Here is a 19,589-nt window from a genome sequence, read left to right as displayed (position 1 = left end):
TCGTGAGGTCCAGTCAATTTGTTACGACCCGAGTCATACCCTACCAACCTGATCCCGTTATCGTCAGAAGCACTTTCGTGGTCACATTGCAGAGAACTCTCGTGGTCGACCGCCCTGGAAGCACCATTCAAACCAACGTAGTCGTACCCACCACCGTCACCAGAGTGACCACACTCCAACCGCCCACCGTCATCAACACCGTCGTACGAACGACGACCGTGAGGGTCGACGTCCCCACCAGGGTCACCGAGACCAGCGTGGTAACGGTCACCCAGGACAGAGTCTCCACCCGGTACCAGGACGTGGTCGTGAGCACGACAGTCACCGATGTCAGACCCACCACGGTCGTCAGGACCGACCGCCAGACCATCACAACGACCACCACCCTATTCACGACCCAAGTATTTCCCACAACGACCCAGACCACCCGAACGGTGCGCACAACGATCCGAGGAACAGACTTGACACGTACGACTACCGTCATCAGGGATGTGGTCACTACCGTGGGAGGCAGCGTGACCACGGTCCGCGTCGACTCAGTGACCACCAGAGCAACCCGGCTCACCGTCACCTCCACCAGGGACGTGCCAAGGACGACCACCTCAGTTGTCACCGTGACGGATACTTGCGGCGCCAAATACAACTACGAGGAGCCGGATATCCCCTTCGTCTTCTAGGCGACCCCAGGTGTCACAGTAACTTTCCTTCCATCGAGTACCTCGTACTCAAACAGAGCCTTATGTTCTTCAGAGAGTTTCCTCGAGATATGTTTCAGGCTGAACAACTCCCCTCTCCCCTCCTCCTCCAACCCCATTTCTAGATCAATTTTATCCGAAACGGCCCTAAATGTTCTTAAAATATACCTTCACTTCCCTCTTGCTTATTAACATCATCTCCTCAGTATTGAAGGTTCCTTTTGTGATCAGTGAACAGGAAACGCAAACCCAGATTATGAATTTTCATGAACGTTCTCATTACTTGTTGGTTGGTTCTCACGGAGTGTGATGATCATCTTTCATATCTGAGAAGCTAAGATCCTGAGAGACATCGATCGAACTGGGTGCGGTCATAGTCTCCTTTCGACAACAAAATTATGCACAAATTGAGCAAAATGTTCCAAAACCGCACTTTTGTCCCCTGACCAGTCAGTAATCACTATTTTTTTTTTTTTTTTTTTTTGTTTTATTATGTCTGTCTGAAATGTGAAACGATGTAAATAAATACGACTCCTTGTACATGATAATTATTCCTTCCCGATGGCTGACATGACCTCAGACTTCTCAGAAATAACGACAGAGACGGTAAGTTGCTTTTTCACAGGGGATGTCGCCAGTTGTCAGTTATAGCAGTTGATTCCTAAACCAGATATATACATATATATGTATATATATATATACACATATATATATATATATATATATATATATGTGTGTGTGTGTGTGTGTGTGTGTGTGTGTGTGTGTGTGTGTGTGTGTGTGTGTGTGTGTGTGTGTGTGTGTGTGTGTGTGTGTGTGTGTGTGTGTGTGTGTGTGTGTGTGTGTGTGTGTGTGTGTGTGTGTGTGTGTGTGTGTGTGTGTGTATGTGTGTGTGTGTGTGTGTGTGTGTGTTGTGTGTGTGTGTGTGTGCGTGTGTGTGTGTGTGTGTGTGTGTGTGTGTGTGTGTGTGTGTGTGTGTGTGTGTGTGTGTGTGTGTGTGTGTGTGTGTGTTGTGTGTGTGTGTGTGTGTGTGTGTGTAAGTATGCATGTGTGCAATATATCGCAACAAGTTCTTCTGCACCATTAACTAAAGCCATCATTTCCACTTCTTACAACAGAATGAGGGTACTCGCCTGCGTCCTGCTGACGGCAGCAGCTTGCAGTGCTGCCAAGCTGCCCACCATCCCTGGCCTGGCCCCAGGGCGAGACCGTGGGGGACAGGGCCGCCAGATCTTCGGCTCTATCCGGTCCCCGCCCCCGTCCCCGTCTATCGACCCCCGTGGCTACCTGCCTCCCCCGGTGTCATGCGAGACTAAGACGGTCGACGTAACGCGGACGGTGACAACAACGAGAACCACGACATCCATCCAACAGATCAGAAACCCCAGGGTCACCATCACCGATTTTGTCACCAGTACCCGCCCTGTGACCGTCACCGTTACCAACACAAGGACCAGCATTGTCCCCACGACCCTCTTCTCGACGGTGAGGACAACCCAGGGGGGGAACTAGAACAGTTACGAGAACCGTGCCAGGACGCCCCAGCACGAGGATCGTGTACAGCACCCTGACTCAAACCGCCATACAGACTTCTTTCAGCACACGCGTGACAACCGTGGGCACTGGGGTGACCAACACCATCACTACCACCCGATACAGCACCCAGGTCGTGCCATCCACCGTCATCAGGACCTCCATCCTGACAAGCACCCAAACGGTCACCAGTACCCGCCCAGTAGCGACACAGGTAAGGACGATCACCCAGACGGTGACGCGCACCAGCACAAGCACCGCCGTGGGTCCCGCGGTCACCGTCACGCGAACACAGTTCCGCACCGACTACGTCACCAGGACCGAGACACGCCCCGCACCCACCAGAACCATCACCCAGGTCCAGGCGACCACGGTCCGAAACCCCGTCGTCTCGACAGTGGTCAGAACCGTGACCACGACCCAGGGCAGGACCCGCATCACCACAATTGGTCAAACCGTCACGAGCACCAGAACCCAGGTCGTCCCGACGACCATCATCAGAACGTCGGTGGTCAGGACAACGGATGTGAACTCCGTCGTGTCCACAGTTATTCAAGGGTCCACTGTGACCCGCACGGCTCTGTTCACGACCACCATCAGGGGAGAAGGCACCACCCGAGTGAGCACCGTCTTCAGGACCACCACCCGCACCGTCAACCAGGGCTTCTCCACGCGCACCCTTACCAACACCAGGACGGTGGTCAGCACCGACTACACAACTAGGACCGTGACCAACGACCGTCCCACCACGATCACCATAACCTCCACGCAGCCTTGCAGGGCAGCTACTTACAAGTACGATGAACCCGAAATTCCATTCACCTTCGGTTAAGTGGCCTTCTTGCTGGGCGGGCCCTTCGTCAGAGACCTTACTCCGAGGAAGCCCTTCTGTTGAGGCCCTTTCTTCTTCTGCTGCAAAGGCCTCGCCTCTTCACTTGACTACTCATTTCGAAAACGAGAGGCCATTAACTTCTTCCAATGCAAACCCAAGCCCTCCCGTCCGAATGACAATAGAGATTTTTTCGTCCTATGCAAAATTAATCATTCAAGTAATTTTGGTGAGTTATGTACATAAAATATCAAAGCGTATCCCACTATTTTTTATTCATGTGGCCTGGAAGTTGTAAATAAACTTGATAATTAAACATGCATATATTTCTTTTGGATGGTTCCATTTTCTGGATACGACAGTTTTTCGTTTCAGAAACTAACAGAGAGACATTAATGAACGAGTTTCCTGTAGTCTCTACTTCTTTTTTTTTTTTACATATATACCTTATAAAATAGGTAGCCAGCCAAAGCATACACACACCAATCCCTTGTTTTCCCTTTTATCTTAGCTCCTTGTGGATGAAAAGTCATCCCTGCCTCCCGCCTACTGCCTGAGTCAAAGATAATGTGGCAAGACACAGCAAGGGGGCCCGCTATCTGAAACTGATTTATCCCCATCGCTTCGTTCTGTAACGCTCTTAACTGATTGGTACAAATTTCTCTAAAATTAGCAGTACAACGGAGGAGGTAGGGTGGAAAACGTGCAAGTCCTGTAAATACTCAAAGAACAACTCCAACCCACCTTGACCGCTGAAAGAGTGCCAGACAGAAAGGAAAAACTGCACACATATACAGTACTTAAAATACGACAGGAGAAAGAACCCAAGACATAACAACAACAAAAATTTAACATAAAAGACAACCACTCACATCACAATCTGATAAACTACAATCCGTAACAATAACAGCCACATAACACAAATAAGTGTTTGTGAAATGAAACATAAAGAGTTACAATGATAAAGCACACCAACAGGAGACCTTAGGTATTTACCCAAGTGAATTTTGTAGCTTCAAACAACATTACATCTAATTGCTTTTTCATTGACGACGCGTTTGACAAAATCGTTTCTACTTACATTAAATCTACGCCATGACAGCTTGAGCTCATTACTTCTCGTCCTGGTATTATCCAATGTGAAAATATTTTCAACTTTCATATGTTTTAAGCTGTTCTCATATGCACTGTCTCTTACATTTAGTACGTGTTTTGTGCCTCGCCGCAGAACTCTTACCAATCTATTATTGGATTAAATGATATGTAGGGACTATAAAGAAACAGGATGCCTCAAATAAGGGTGGACCAGGAATCTATATAGTTAGCCGATGGTATTTGGGCTTCTGAAGTCACAAGATTGCCCTACAAATCCCAGTATCCTATTTGTTTTCTCCGAGGCAGAGATACAATGCTTAGGTGTTTTAAGGTCGCTACTGATAATTATATCAAGACCCTCCATCCTTCTCCAGTTTCATTAAAATTTTTCGAAATAATTTGATATCGTCCTTAGTATCAATTTATTTATGTGTATACATTTACACCTAACTGGGTTGATTTTTATTAGCCATTTTTCTTAAACCATTGCTCTAGTTTGTTTAAACATTTTTGGCTATCAAGCTGATTCGAATGATTATTTTCTATTCCGCATTGAAGCAATAATTAAAAGATGTGTGTGATCACTCGACCAGCGTCTCATAATAAAACAAGACCACCAGACGCAACAGCACGATAATAGCAAAATACCGCTGCGCCCATCGTACTACCCTAAACAACCGACTTATGCAAACTAAGTAAGCAAGCTATGAATGATCATATTCTTCATTGCATATTGTATTAGGAAAGGCCATCAGATACTTGTATCTCACGTGCAACAAAAGTTGCTTGGATCATTGTGTATAACATTACATGATAGAAGGGACCTGACCTTTTGAAGGATTTAGAAACAGTTTCACTGCATAGGTAAGAGTCTGTGACGTCCGTGGGATGCTGTGCTCAGTAGGAGAATTGCTTGAGAAAGGAACCCCCAACTTCGGCTTCATTACCTCACGTTGTGGGCGTTCGCTTTAGATGAATAAAGCCTCTTCGTAGCAGCTTTAGAATCCCTGTCTACGTGAACGTCCTACATTGTCTGCAGAATACAGAGAGGCAAAGTGTTGTTCACGTTTGTCTTCTACGGACAGAGGCGGCGAGTCCCTCACACAGAACAATATTCTCGCTCGTGTCCGCAGACTGTGATGTTTATGCGGACGGAGCTGAACGAACCAAGTGAAATAAGTATAGGGTAATTAAAACAAGTTTTTTCGACCCTGCTGCAGCAGGAGACTCGGATCATCTAAATAAAATCCCAAGATTGGAAGATAGACTGGAGTATATCAAAGACGTCTACAGCAGCAAAAGGATCAGAGTTAATGAGATATGAAGTAGATGTGGAACAAAAGACCAGAGGTAGTTGGTGGATCTTCATGGGATCGTAGTCTCAAACCATTAGAGTTTCACCTAAATAATTGGTCAATGATAATTGCGTCGCCAACCTAATCGTCCCAACGTCTCTGAAACTATGGATAAGAGAACCCAAATGCATTTCTTAGGTAGAAGAATTCTAAATAATATTCAAGAGTTGTCTAGCATTTGCTAGAACGTGAGAACAACAGAGATCACACACACACACACACACACACACACACACACACACACACACACACACACACACACACACACACACACACACACACACACACACACACACACACACACACACACACACACACACACACACACACACATATTCATACTCCAGGGTGATGGGTTTAATTTTCTACATCCCTTTTAGCACGATGGTACTCTCTATTGATTTCATTTTGACTAGAAACAGGCAATTTCCTGAGACGGACTTTGGTGGTCGACTAAAGATAAATGAATAAATAGATAACTGAATAGATAAACTAATAAATATATGAATGAATAAATAAAAATATAGATAGATAAATATATGACGAGTTAAACACCACATGAGGACGGAGCCTTTATTTGTACGACGTTTCGCTTATTACAGCTTTTTCAAGTACAGGTTGAGATACATATGCTTGAGATTAAAAAGGGAAAAGGAAGGAACGGGGAGAGAAAAGAAGTAGGGGGGAAGGAAGAGGAGAAGGAGGAGGAGGAGGAGAAGGACGAGGAGGAGAAGGGGAATAAACACTGGGAAAGGTTGAGAATGCTGGCCCAAAGGTCCGCGGGGAAAATGTTCACAAAGGGTGGTTTAAATTTTGGAAATTTTTGCTGGTCATGGGTATTAGGGGAAATATGTGGGGTGAGATGTTGAATAGTGTTCGTTCCTTGAATGATCGCTGCTTCTAAACACTTCCTGCGGATTTTATCTGGTTCTCGTATCAGCAGACAAAATCTGCAGGAAGTGTTTAGAAGCAGCGATCATTCAAGGAACGAACACTATTGAACAAAACAGGGGTATGTTCAACATCTCGCCCCACATAATTCCCCTAATACCCATGGCCAGCAAAATTTTAAAATATTTAAACCACTGTAAGAGGCCGGTAGTGTACGAATGGAAATGAGCTAGGGTATTAGAATAATTCAGACTCGACGCCTGCTCGAGGGCAATGTTATGTCTAGGTGAGGGCGACGTTTGTCTATGTAAACACACCGACGGTGGTGACTGTTTTTATAATCGCTTATGAATCACAACATTGTAAGCGCAGGTTACCTTCGTTTGACTAATGCTGAGGTAAACAATTTTTGCTAGTGGCATTGAAATGGCTTTCCGGATTGGTGCAAGGTGCAGAAGGAGAAAAAAAACTATTGGTGCAGGAATTCAAAGTCACGCCCATAAGGAGTGACATTTATTTGAGAAGTCACCGGGGATTGGTTTAGAAAAATTAGTGACGTCAGACGAAGGTAGCTCAGCGTAAGATACGGGATCTCTTCAGACGTTCTATAGAGAAGAGATAGGGAAGATATAGGGAGAAGATATAGAGAGGGTGTAGAGAGAGGATCAGGAGACGATGTAGAGACGAGAGAAAAGAGATCCCGAGTGTAAGCTGAAGGTGAAATTACAGTGAAAGAAGAAAGAAAATTCACCTCCCTTTTATTAACCCAAAGGACGAGAGGAATAGGCATGGGGCCTAGAAAATAGTGAGACTACAGGAAAAAGAAGGCATTGGGCCTACTACTTAAGAGGAACTTGAATATTAGTGAACCTCACGTAACGAGAGGCAAGGGGCCTCGAGACGAGTGATATTACAAGTCAAATTTAAGTGACAGTGGTGACTAGGGGAGGTGAAAGTGGTGCTCAGCGGTGGAACGAACTGGGTGTTAAACACCTCCGAAGAGAAGTGGCGCCAGAAGTCTACGGGAACAAGACAACCAAAATCAAGAGTGTATTACGACTACGAGAGAAATCTACAACTTCAAGTAACTGCTACGTTGGGAACAAGCATTCTTCAAGATTCTTCAAGGAGATCATCATCTACAAGGCGGTCTTCAAGGCAGAGTGTGTGATGGAGGAGGAACAACGTCGTTGAGGAATGACAAGACCGTAGAAGGACGTCAAACCAGACATTGACATCACGAAGCGACATCGCAAGCAGCCAGGCTAAAGCAAGGTATTAGTAAAGTATGAGTACCCCTCAGAATTCTAACGTGTTGAGACACGAAATTCACACATCAAATACAAATATTCCAAAATTCACAGGAGAGTCTAACACATATGGTGTAAACAAGTTCCTAAACCTCATTGACACTCTTATAGTTAGTAAAAAATATAACAAACGAGAATCGTAAGATTGAGATTCTCAAGGAGAATATAGATCCAGAGCATGGAAGGGCGAGGTTTGTCATTAACTTCCAGCAAATGGAATCAATTAATCAATATGATGATTATAAGAAGGCATTTATCAAGCATTTCATGTCCAAATGTGATCAGGATCCTATTAGATCATTGGTAAAAATGATTAAGGAAGTTAGGACAAGTGAAACTGACACAGAGTACTTAGCTAGATTAGATAGATGGTCAAAAGACATGAATTCTATCTTGAAAGATTCAGACTGGATAGAAAGATCTAGTGAGAAGATGAAAATCTCACAGGTAATCAAATTGATTACATTTAGCTTATTGGCAAAGAATTCTGATGACTTAACAGCAGAAAGGCTGTACAAAGATTTAAAATCAAATATCTGTTTAGGAGAAGTAGATTATCTTCTTCAAGGATACAGTGAGACCAGAACAATAAACCCATATGTAATGCCTATAAATCAACATAGCCAATATAGGAACTCTAGAGAGTTTAAGAAAACAGAAGTAGGACATAGGCGGCATGCTAGAAGTCCATCTAGGGATAGGGATACCAGAATCCTTTGTTTTAATTGTAATGCATGGGGACACAAGGCACAAGAATGTTTTTATGGGATTATTTGCAGAAATTGCAAATACGAAGGTCACAATGAGTATCAATGTAGGAACCCTCCATTCTGTATTTACCATAATAAAATCGGACACAGAACTCATGACTGCCGAAATTTTCGGGTACCCCCAGGGCTAAGAGGAAAACCCCCAGACACAGAATAAACCATTTCAGACCTCCCCATATATATACCGATAGGCGGTATTGTGTTAAATATGGGAATGCAAGGGAGATGAAAGAAACTGACAAACTGATAATTACTGTTGGTAAAACTTCTGTAGGACCTCTCATTGCGGGTAAAGTGTTCAATAAGCCTATTCAAATTTTTATTGATACAGGGTCTGTAGTTAATGTAATTACTAGTAAAGTTTTAAACCAGTTGAACCCAGGAGTGAAAATGTTGGAACCAATCCGTTACACATTGCAAGGTGTAACTGGAAATCAGTTAAAAACATTAGGCAAGATTGAGCTAGAAGTTGCCTTATATACAAATGAACAATTGTACATCCCAGTGATAGTGGTAGAAGAGTCTGTTTTTCCAGGAGATTTATTGATAGGATTTGCAACTATGAGAAAAGAAAACATGGTAATTTGTCCTGCTGACTTAGGAATTTTAGTGAAGTCACAGTTAATCCCATTCTTAAATCAACCAGACTTAAGACCAGTGACAGGAATCAATGAATCCTTAGATAACATTTCTATCCTAGATAGCGAGGCCGAGCGGTCCAACCCTACAGAAAGTAAAACAATTTGTGAACCCAACTCAGAAGTTCAAGAAATCCCAGAGATTACTAAATTATTAACCACAGATGCCTTGAGAATTGCAGATTGCGGATTAACAAGGTCGACATTGTTACATCCCAAGTCAATTAATAAGGTTGAAGTGTGTTTGAAAGGAATCAATGTAGACTCTGAAGTAATTACAGTCCCAGAAACAGTTAAACTTAAAGGATTGAAGTGGGACTCAGGGATTTATAAGACAAATAAGAACAGAGTAGAAGTATTAGTAATTAATACTATGAATAAAGAGATAGTTTTAAAGAAAGGTACACAAATAGGATGTATTCAGGTGTGTACTAAACCTATTAAGATTTTAAATGAGAATAGTGAGGAGATAGAATTACCAACTTCATCAATTTGCTCAGTACAAGAAGGCATAGACTTAAGAAATAGATATAAAGAATTATTACAATCAACTAATTGCCCTGAGTTGGATGAAGCTTTATTTGCTTTGCTTATGAAACATAAAAAAGCAATTGCTTTGCCGGGGGACGCCTTAGGCAAAACAACTGTTTTAAAACATCACATTAAGTTAAAACCAGGAACACAACCTATCTACATACCAGCCTACAGAGTTCCTCACTCTAGATTAGCTGTAGTAGATAAACTCATCACTGAAATGTTATCACAGGATATTATTGAACATAGTAAGAGTGAGTGGAATTTTCCGTTGATCTTAGTACCAAAGTCTGATGGGACTATGCGACCAGTTATTGATTACAGGGAACTGAATAAGCACACCATTCGTGACAGGTTACCATTACCCATTATCGGTGACATTTTGAGAAGTTTGGGAACTGAGAATAGATATTTTAGTACTATAGATATCAAATCAGCTTTTTGGCAAATAGAATTGCATGAAGATTCAAGAGAGTTCACAGCATTTTCTACTACAACAGGACATTATGAGTTCAAGAGAATGCCATTTGGGTTATGTAATAGTCCATTAACTTACATGAGATTAATGAATACTATTCTAGATGGATTGTTAGGAAACACTGCCAGTGTATTTCTAGATGACATTTTAATAGTTTCTCAGACTGCAGTGGAGCACTTTAAGAAATTAGATTTGATATTCTCAAGACTAGGAGAAGCTGGGTTAAAAGTAAAACTTGAAAAATGTAAGTTCTTGCAAGACAGTGTCATTTACTTAGGACATAAGATAGACAGACACGGACTAAGTACAGTAAATTCAAAGGTGGACGCTGTCAAGAATTTTCCAGTTCCGACCAATGTAGACAAGGTTAGGAGCTTTTTGGGATTAACAGGATATTATAGAAAATTCATTCAAAGTTATGCTGACATTGCTAATCCACTAAGTTCTTTGTTGAGAAAGGACTCAAAGTTCATATGGGGACCTGCGCAACAGCAAGCTTTTGACAAGTTGAAAGATAAACTCACAAGTTCACCTATTTTAATTTTCCCCGACTATGAAAAAGAATTTATTCTTTGTACTGATGCGTCTGACATAGGGTTAGGAGGCATACTAATGCAAGAGAGAAATGGAACTTTAAAATCCATAGCTTACACATCCAGACTTTGTAATAGTGCGGAGAGAAACTATTCTATAACTGAAAGAGAAACTTTAGCAGTAATTTATTCTTTAGAAAGTTTTAGGGATATGATACTAGGGTATCCCATCAGAGTTTGGACTGATCACACAGCTATTCAGAACTTATTTAAGCATAAGAATCTTAGAGGCAGACTTGCTAGATGGTTTGCGATACTTCAGTGCTATGATGTTCAATTTAATTATATTCCGGGTAGAAGGAATGTAGCAGATCCACTTTCTAGAAACATTAGTCAACCAATGACTGGGACTGGATTGATTAATTTTGTTTGTAGTATAGAAGAGTTAGTAACTTTAGATGAAGAAATGCTAATAAGAGAACAGAGAGATGATGAGACATGTGATTCAATAATCAAGCATTTGATGAACCCAAGAGGAGATCCTCCAAAGCTACCAAAGGGGTATAAGATAGAGGAATTTCATTTGATTAATGGAATTTTGTATAGGAAAACATTTGTAAATGGGAAAGATATTTCTAGAGGTCAAGTAAATCAGTTGGTTATACCACAAACTCTGGTAAATGAGATATTGAAGTTACTTCATGATAGTGATTGTAGTTCACATCCTGGAAAGGATAAAACATATAGACAGGCACAACTTAAGTACTTTTGGTTAGGTATGAAGAAAACTATATATGATTATATAGAAAAATGTGTAAAATGTGTAAAGGTGAAAGGAAATACACCAAAACCTGCTCCTATACTCACCTATCCCATTCCACAGAAACCTTGGGAAAGAGTTCACATGGATACTTTGGAATTACCACTAACCGAGAACGGCTTTAAATACCTATTTGTTGCTATTGATTATTTTTCAAGATTTTGTATATTACAACCCATAATCAATAAGAAAGCTGAAACTATTGCTTCCGTAATCTATGATCAGATAATCTGTAATTTTACTACACCTAACATCCTAGTTTTCAGATAATGGGACTGAATTTAATAACAAAATCTTGGAAAATCTATGTAATGTGTTCCACATCAAGAAAGTCAATATACTCGTTAACCATCCCCAAAGTAATGGAGTAGTAGAAAGGTTAAACAAAAAGATAATTATATGTCTTAGAACACTAATAAGTCCTCATAGTGTAACTTGGGATACTTGGATTCCTTGTGTTAAGTGTACTCTGAACAATCAAATTAATGTAGCAACTGGGGATACACCTCATTTTATAATTTTTGGGGAGGACAAAACTCTGCCATATGAAATGTTGACTGCAGAGCAAAAACCCATATATAATATGGATGATTATATATCCAATAGGATAAATACTCTTCAAAGTATTCACCAAAGAGTTAGGAAACATATGCAGGTGTATTCACAAGAGATGAGGGAACAACAACACAAAATAGCTCGTAAACTAGAATTGAAAATTGGGGAATTAGTAATGGTCAAAGCAACCTCACCCAATAATAAACTTTCACTAAGGTACACTGGTCCATATAGGGTAATTGATTCTGCAGGTGGAAACAAGTTTAAACTTAAACATTTAGAATCAAGAGAAGAATTGGTAGGACATTTAGATGACATAAGGAAAATTAGCTTGCAGATCTATGAAGATGATTATAGTAATACTTTGTGCATAAATATTGATAACCCTGGAGAATATGGAGAATATTATAATGATATTTTTCAAGAGTTGAATATTAATCTTGATGTATTTTACAGATAGTATTGACCATTTATATGTATTTGGGATGGGAGACCTAAACAACTGGAACTTGGTGTAAAGCAGATACATGGAAACCTAAAACCTAGGATCTGCTCTTGTCAGACTTGGAACCTTAAGGACTTAAGGACCTCTCATCTGAGTACACACATGAGTATTGTGATCATTTTAAAGTAATAAGTCTTTGAAAATGAAGTGTGTTGGAAATAATATTGAACAAGAAGAGACACTCGAACTCTAGATTAGTGTGTTTTGCAAATTAATTGCTATTGAAAGATAAACCATTCAGAATTTAAAGTTAGTGCTCATAGTGAATTTTCTAATCAATTATATCTTTTCTGTAGACAATCTAAGAGAAAGCATGATCTCTTTTGTGTTCGAGAGGCTTCACATGAACTCTCTGGTTAGGAATATGTCTGTTATGAACAATTGTCATTACCAACGAATTTTGGTAGACCAGATCCCTCATTGTAACATACAAGGATCTCATTACCTGTTTTTCCCTAACAAGACAAAGGTATCAATAAATTGTCCCGGGTTGAGTCCTAAATTGGATTTGGTTGAAGGTCTTGTCTCTATTCAAGATAACTGCGAATTGCATGCAGACACTATTTCCACCATTTCTAATACCCTTAATACAATGCATTTAACCGAGGACACCTACATTTCAACCTTCAACTTCACATTGCCTGAAAACTCCCCTCCCTTGAAAATTAAGAGAAGACCATTGTCAAGATCTCCCTCAAATGATTTACCTATGCTACCACTCCTTATCATACCCTTACTTTCAGTGTTAGTGGCAGCACTGATTGCCTTTGTTGTATTCCGGAGAATGGCTCTGTCAAAGCAAATCAACCATGTAACCGCTTAATTCAATACCTTATATATATTGAGATGCATGTTATTCACATTTATAGGTATTATGTTTATGTATTATTCCCAATTTATTGCATGAATGATGTATTTTGGAGGGTAGATTAACAATTACGCAAGGGTAGATTAGCTTATTCTAGAAATATATTAGCAAGCCCTGTAAGAGGGAAATAAGAATTGGTCGGGACGACCAAGGGTAGCTGCCGAGCCCTGTAAGAGGCCGGTAGTGTACGAATGGAAATGAGCTAGGGTATTAGAATAATTCAGACTCGACGCCTGCTCGAGGGCAATGTTATGTCTAGGTGAGGGCGACGTTTGTCTATGTAAACACACCGACGGTGGTGACTGTTTTTATAATCGCTTATGAATCACAACATTGTAAGCGCAGGTTACCTTCGTTTGACTAATGCTGAGGTAAACAATTTTTGCTAGTGGCATTGAAATGGCTTTCCGGATTGGTGCAAGGTGCAGAAGGAGAAAAAAAACTATTGGTGCAGGAATTCAAAGTCACGCCCATAAGGAGTGACATTTATTTGAGAAGTCACCGGGGATTGGTTTAGAAAAATTAGTGACGTCAGACGAAGGTAGCTCAGCGTAAGATACGGGATCTCTTCAGACGTTCTATAGAGAAGAGATAGGGAAGATATAGGGAGAAGATATAGAGAGGGTGTAGAGAGAGGATCAGGAGACGATGTAGAGACGAGAGAAAAGAGATCCCGAGTGTAAGCTGAAGGTGAAATTACAGTGAAAGAAGAAAGAAAATTCACCTCCCTTTTATTAACCCAAAGGACGAGAGGAATAGGCATGGGGCCTAGAAAATAGTGAGACTACAGGAAAAAGAAGGCATTGGGCCTACTACTTAAGAGGAACTTGAATATTAGTGAACCTCACGTAACGAGAGGCAAGGGGCCTCGAGACGAGTGATATTACAAGTCAAATTTAAGTGACAGTGGTGACTAGGGGAGGTGAAAACCACCCTTTGTGAACATTTCGCCCTCGGACGTTTAGGTCAGCATTCTCAACCCTTCCCAGTGTTCAATTCTCCTTCTTCTCCTAAACCTCCTCCTCCTCCTCCTCCTCCTCCTCCTCCTCCTACAGGAAAGATATCGGAAGCACAGGGCGAGGACTTGCCACTCTGGTGAAAAATAAAACTCCAAGTGTTCAAATCAAGGACTACCCGGAGAACATCGATCTCTCACAACTGTTTGGAAACTGCGACAGCCATAACATTGTTTTTGGGGGAGATATAAACGCTCACCACCCCATACTCTCCTCTCCTTCAACAACCAACGCCAACGGTCACACCATCGCGCACCTTCTCAGCGAGTTTCAGGACGTCTGCCTTCTCAACAGCGGAGCGCCAACACACATAAGGGGAGGGAGGCTTGATCTAACCTTCCTTCCCGCGAAACTTCGAAGCCTTGCACAGTGGAGGGTCCACCCAGTCCTGACCAGTGACCATTACGTAACAACAACGAAGATCAAAATTCCCCAAATTCAGCTGCTCCCTAGCCCACCAAAAGGGATAAATTTGCGCAAAGTCTGACAGAGTGGTTTGAAGACTACACTCCCCCACTGGACATCGACGACCAAGAGAGGGACCTTGTGACTGCCTTTCACGCCGCGGCGGACGCTGCAATGCCACGGAAGAAGAAGCCCAACAGGGAGTGCAAGGATACGTGGTACTACTGTCCCAGAGTCAAGACCCTAAAACACAGAGTCAACCGCCTCAGGAAAATTCACAAAAGGAGGCCCAACGCAGACAACAGGAAGCAACGCCAAGAAGCCATACGACACATGCACGAGGAGTTGCAAGAAATAAGACAGAGAAAATGGCTAGAATGGTGCTCCCAGCTCAACAGTCATACAACCACCAGGGAGCTATGGAGATGACTACACAGAGTCTCTGGAAAAAACAGGACCAGCAGGATCATCCACCCGGATCCGGAACAAGAAGCAGACCGCCTAGCAATCGGTTTTGCCCAAAGGACATCTCCTACGCAACTTCCGTGCGCAAGAAGAACTGGAACAACAGCGACAAGAACTAATCTCCACGGCAATACACACACCTGCAGACATGGACGAACCTTTCACTTTACAAGAGCTCCGAGCGGCAAGACACCTGGTAAAAGACATCTCACCTGGGGCAGACGAGATAACCTACTCGATGATCAAGAACGCTGGCGACGCCGGGTGGAAGGCCATTCTACTCTTGGCAAATCGCACCCTAGCGCAACACGCAAGACCTAGGAACTGGAATACCCAGGATATAGTTCCTATCCCCAAGTCCAAGGAGGCTAACAGCTATATACCCATCTCCCTACTTAGCTGTATAGAGAAGACTGTCGAGAAAATGGTGCCCAACAGGCTGAAATGGAAAGTAGGGCCACTCCATCCACAGTTGTACGCCTATCGGGGTATGGTGGGAACCACGGAGTGGATAATGGACTTCCTCAGCTTCATCAACGGGAAAAAGGCAATCGTCGCCTTCCTGGACTTAGAAAAAGCCTTCGAATTGGTCAACCCCTCAGCGATGCTGACTTCTCTCGTCGAGAAGGGAATCGCGGGCAACCTTCTGGCATGGGTACAGGCATACTGCCAAAACAGACGGGCTAGAGTCCGTTTCCAGGGCTCCATGTCTAGCTACAAAGACCTGGAATACGGCACCCCTCAAGGAGGCATCTTGAGTCCCTACCTGTTCAACGTGCACATGGACAATATAGCCTCCCTCCCACGACCACGGAACGTTGAGATCTTCATATATGCTGACGACATCGCCATCGTCAGCAAGGGACCCAACTGCCGCACCAATGCCCAAAAAGCACTCAACACCATATAAAAAAGCTGCACACACCTAGGCTTCAAGATAAACGTAAGGAAGACAAAAGCCATGGCTATTAAAATAGCAAACCCAAGGCCAATCTCCATACCTATCTTGGAGTAACTGTGCAGAAAACCTTGTCATTCTCTCTTCAAATCCAGAGGCTGAAGCAAATGACAAAAACGAAGACAGCTCCGATGAGATATATGCAATCACTTGATGCGGGTGCCAGCCGCCTGGTACTGGAACACTACTACAAGTATTGCATCCGACCCATTATTGAATATAGAGCACCTGTCCTATCACATCTAACATCACAGCAGGAAGAATCACTTGAAGTTGCACAAAACAACGCCCTTCGCCTCATCCTAGGTGCTCCCATGTGGACCAGAAAAAGCAACCTGCAGATGGAATCTGGTATACCACCACTGATGGCCAGGATTCAGACCCGGAACTGCACTGCGGCAGCCAAGGCCCTGCTGAGCGACAGGGACTCACATCTCAAGACTAAACTCAAGGCTCACCTGGACGCGCACCCGGACCTACCACGACCAGATACATACGTCGGACACCTAGGAAACCAAATCCGCGCGACAGGCATGGAAGGGCACCTAAAGGCTCTGAAGCCAGACAGGGCATGCCTGAAGTACCGACCTCCAGCCCCGTGGACATCCCCAACAACCACTTTCAACCACACACAGCTACCACACGCAAAGAATCACTGTTCACCAGGGGAACTGAGAGACGCTGCACGAACAGCGATCCAGGCAACGGAGGCCCAGGATGGTTTTTTCTGCTACACTGACGGCACTGTCGACCCGGAGAACGGCATAACAGGTGCAGGAGTATACTCCGCAACATACACTGCCGCTTGGCGCACATCAGACCACTGCTCGACCCTACAGACTGAGCTGGTGGCTATGCAAAACGCCCTGGAGTACTCAAGCCAACTACAAGGGCCGGTGGTCATACACACAGACTCTCTTGCGGTGACACAAGTACTCCAGAAGAAGGACATACCCACCAACATAAACATTATCACAACAATACTCTACCTCCTGCAACTACACAACAGACAAAATTGCCCAGTCATCATCAACTGGATACCCAGCCACATAGGGGTACACGGAAACGATTTAGCAGATGAGCTGGCCAAGACAACACGCTACCATCCTCACATTGAAATCCAAGTCCAACCATCAACCACATTAATCAAAAGCTGGGCCAGAGACCACCTGCAACGAACAAAGGTAGCCAACCACAGAAAATCGATAAACTCAGCATCAGCAAGTGCAAAGTGGTACGAGAGGGCCACCAAACTGTGCCCTCATCCCGCCACCAAGATCGCCGACAGAGGACTCTCCGTGATCATCCACAGGCTCAGGCTGGGGTACAAATGCTGCTGGGAAATCATTGAACGACAGGAAAGGGAATGCGACCACTGCGGGATGAACACCTCAGAACCTCTCCTTCACTACCTACTAGAGTGCGCTCACACCATCGCCCTGAGAAGAGGTAGACAGTTCAACCCCATGGCCCCCGAAGCTTGGAAGACTGGAGCCGACATAGTTTACAACATCACCGAAAACATAGAACGGCTTGCCCACATCCTGGTCGGATACCCTCCGCCCAGATAACTACAAAAACGCCGGAGTAGCTGAACACTTACGGGCCTCCGAATGGAGATAGGCCCGTGTGTAGATAAACATTATCTACCCCAAAAAAACTCCTCCTCTTCCTCCTCCTCCTCCTCCTCCTCCTCCTCCTCCTCCTTCCCCCCTACTTCTTTTCTCTCCCCGTTCCCTCCTTTCCCCTTATATAATCTCAAGCATATGTATCTCAACTTGTACTTGAAAAAGCTGTAATAAGCGAAACGTCGTACAAATAAAGGCTCCGTCCTCATATGGTGTTTAACTCGTCAGTCTTGTCGGCAACTGCTACTTTCATGAAGATAAATATGTAGCTAAATAAAAAAGACGATTTTGTGTAGACGGATTTTGGTTATTCCGATCCTGCATGACCGCTCCCTCTCAGCTCAGAGATTGTCTGCATAAAATCACCCGTCTCAAAAATAAATAGATAAATAAATTAATAAATAAATGAATAAAACACCACCATACTGGAGAGGATTATGGGAATTCGCTTCATTGTAGACACAAGTCACGCGGTCATGTAACCACTCTTTTTTTTTTACCTTGAAAACTACTTTGCTTTTCTCTCTCCCTCTCTCTTGGTAATTGTTTTGTAGGTCCGGGGCCTTCAGACTCCAACTATACCCAGTGGAGGCATGCGGCAACTTTCCACCTGATAAAGTACGTTGAGGGCGGAGTACACAAACATGCATCCAAACAGAGCAACGAGGCGCTCCGGAAGCGAGCCGTGATTGGCCAACCAGCTCGTAGACGAAAGAGGTGCCAGATACCTCTAGTTAGGCGAATAGAATTTTTTTCGGAGACTGTACATCTCATATACTAAGGGCCCAGTCACACCTGGTGACGCAGTAAAAAAAAATCGGATTTTTGAAACATGTTTTTTTGCGTGTTTTTTTTTTCACTGCCAAAGTTGCTCAGATATTGATATTGACTATATAAAAACAGGTGTAAGTACTTGATTCATCCCTCCACATATGTGTACCTATCTTCAGACACTATAAAAATAAGCATAAGCAAATGACTTTGTTGTCAGATGCTGCAACAAGTGTAGATGCTGTATATGGGCCAGTGTGGCAACCTTACAAAATCTAAATAAGCATAAAGCTATTTGCCAATATATTGTGTCTGCATACACCAGCAATGTAATCAACCTGAAAATAAACAAGCATTGATCAGTATATGTGCCTTTATACAATATAGCCATGCGCTGTACATGTGTTTGATGAACTGCTATAAATGGTTTCCCCCATGTATATCCATCATAGTCCTCTAAAACCCACTATAGTCTTAGCACAATCTTCAGGGACTGAACACTACAAATTTTCCTTACTACATCACTCCATGCCATGTGGCTCCTGCCACTTCTCCTCAGGCTTCTCTATATCAAATAAAATCATGACTCTAGGGCCGAGGCTGGGTAGATCATCAATTGAGTCCTCAGAATCTGCTTCAGAATGGTCTGAGTCGTCCGACTCAACCTGGAAAGTGAGGTCTGCTGCTTGAAGCAGTAGAATCCCTGCTGGTTGATGGCTGTGGTGGTGGATTACTGGCATGAGCTGCATGGCGAGGGTATTCATGGGCATCGTCCATATCACCCAGTGCCAAGTTTTGCCCAATAAACACCAACTTGGCAGCTCTGTCGATGGTCAAACGATTCCTTCTCGCAGAATGTACCAATGCATGTCTGCTAACAGATCGCTCGACAGATGCACTGGATGGGGCAGCTGCAGGATGTTTGAGGCAACACGGG

The 19,589-nt window shown here is 43.2% G+C and overlaps 4 protein-coding genes across 4 annotated transcripts in view; all 4 read left to right on the top strand.

Moving 5' to 3' along the window:
* LOC143022794 (uncharacterized) overlaps positions 1 to 794 on the top strand; it is a 3,434-nt gene extending 2,640 nt beyond the window's left edge. The window contains exon 2 of the mRNA XM_076181163.1: positions 1 to 794. This exon is cut by the window's left edge and continues 551 nt beyond it. Coding sequence (XP_076037278.1) covers positions 1 to 677 — 677 coding nt within the window. The 3' untranslated portion in view covers positions 678 to 794.
* LOC143022798 (uncharacterized) overlaps positions 1 to 2,195 on the top strand; it is a gene marked incomplete at its 3' end in the record, with an annotated part of 8,651 nt that extends 6,456 nt beyond the window's left edge. Inside the window, exon 2 of the mRNA XM_076181168.1 lies at positions 1,814 to 2,195. Within this exon, the coding sequence (XP_076037283.1) occupies positions 1,815 to 2,195 (381 nt within the window). The remainder of the gene's footprint in view (positions 1 to 1,813) is intronic.
* A 4-nt stretch (positions 2,196 to 2,199) lies between these two features.
* Positions 2,200 to 3,340, top strand: LOC143022797 (uncharacterized; the record flags this gene model as incomplete). The annotated part of the gene is made up of 1 exon (XM_076181167.1): positions 2,200 to 3,340. A coding segment is annotated over one exon (861 nt), but the record flags the coding sequence as incomplete, so codon positions are not given.
* A 13,044-nt stretch (positions 3,341 to 16,384) lies between these two features.
* LOC143022796 (uncharacterized) lies at positions 16,385 to 18,931 on the top strand. Its single transcript, XM_076181166.1, has 3 exons — positions 16,385 to 17,124; positions 17,263 to 17,702; positions 18,873 to 18,931. The coding sequence occupies exons 1-3, from the start codon at positions 16,385 to 16,387 to the stop codon at positions 18,929 to 18,931; spliced, it is 1,239 nt and encodes a 412-aa protein (XP_076037281.1).
* Positions 18,932 to 19,589: the final 658 nt, after the last annotated feature.

Source organism: Oratosquilla oratoria, unplaced genomic scaffold, assembly GCF_046742065.1.
Source record: "Oratosquilla oratoria isolate Oo_2021 unplaced genomic scaffold, ASM4674206v1 SCAFFOLD181, whole genome shotgun sequence".
Lineage (NCBI taxonomy): Eukaryota > Metazoa > Arthropoda > Malacostraca > Stomatopoda > Squillidae > Oratosquilla > Oratosquilla oratoria.
This window is presented reverse-complemented; position numbering and strand designations above follow the sequence as displayed.

What these genes read in the sequence shown, in the direction of transcription:
- LOC143022796 (XM_076181166.1), top strand. Translation starts at nt 16,385, where the DNA reads ATGAGATATATGCAATCACTTGATGCGGGTGCCAGCCGCCTGGTACTG. An exon ending in GCTATGCAAAACGCCCTGGA is followed by an intron (nt 17,125 to 17,262) that starts GTACTCAAGCCA and finishes ACTACACAACAG; the next exon opens with ACAAAATTGCCCAGTCATCA. An exon ending in CACCATCGCCCTGAGAAGAG is followed by an intron (nt 17,703 to 18,872) that starts GTAGACAGTTCA and finishes CTTTGTTGTCAG; the next exon opens with ATGCTGCAACAAGTGTAGAT.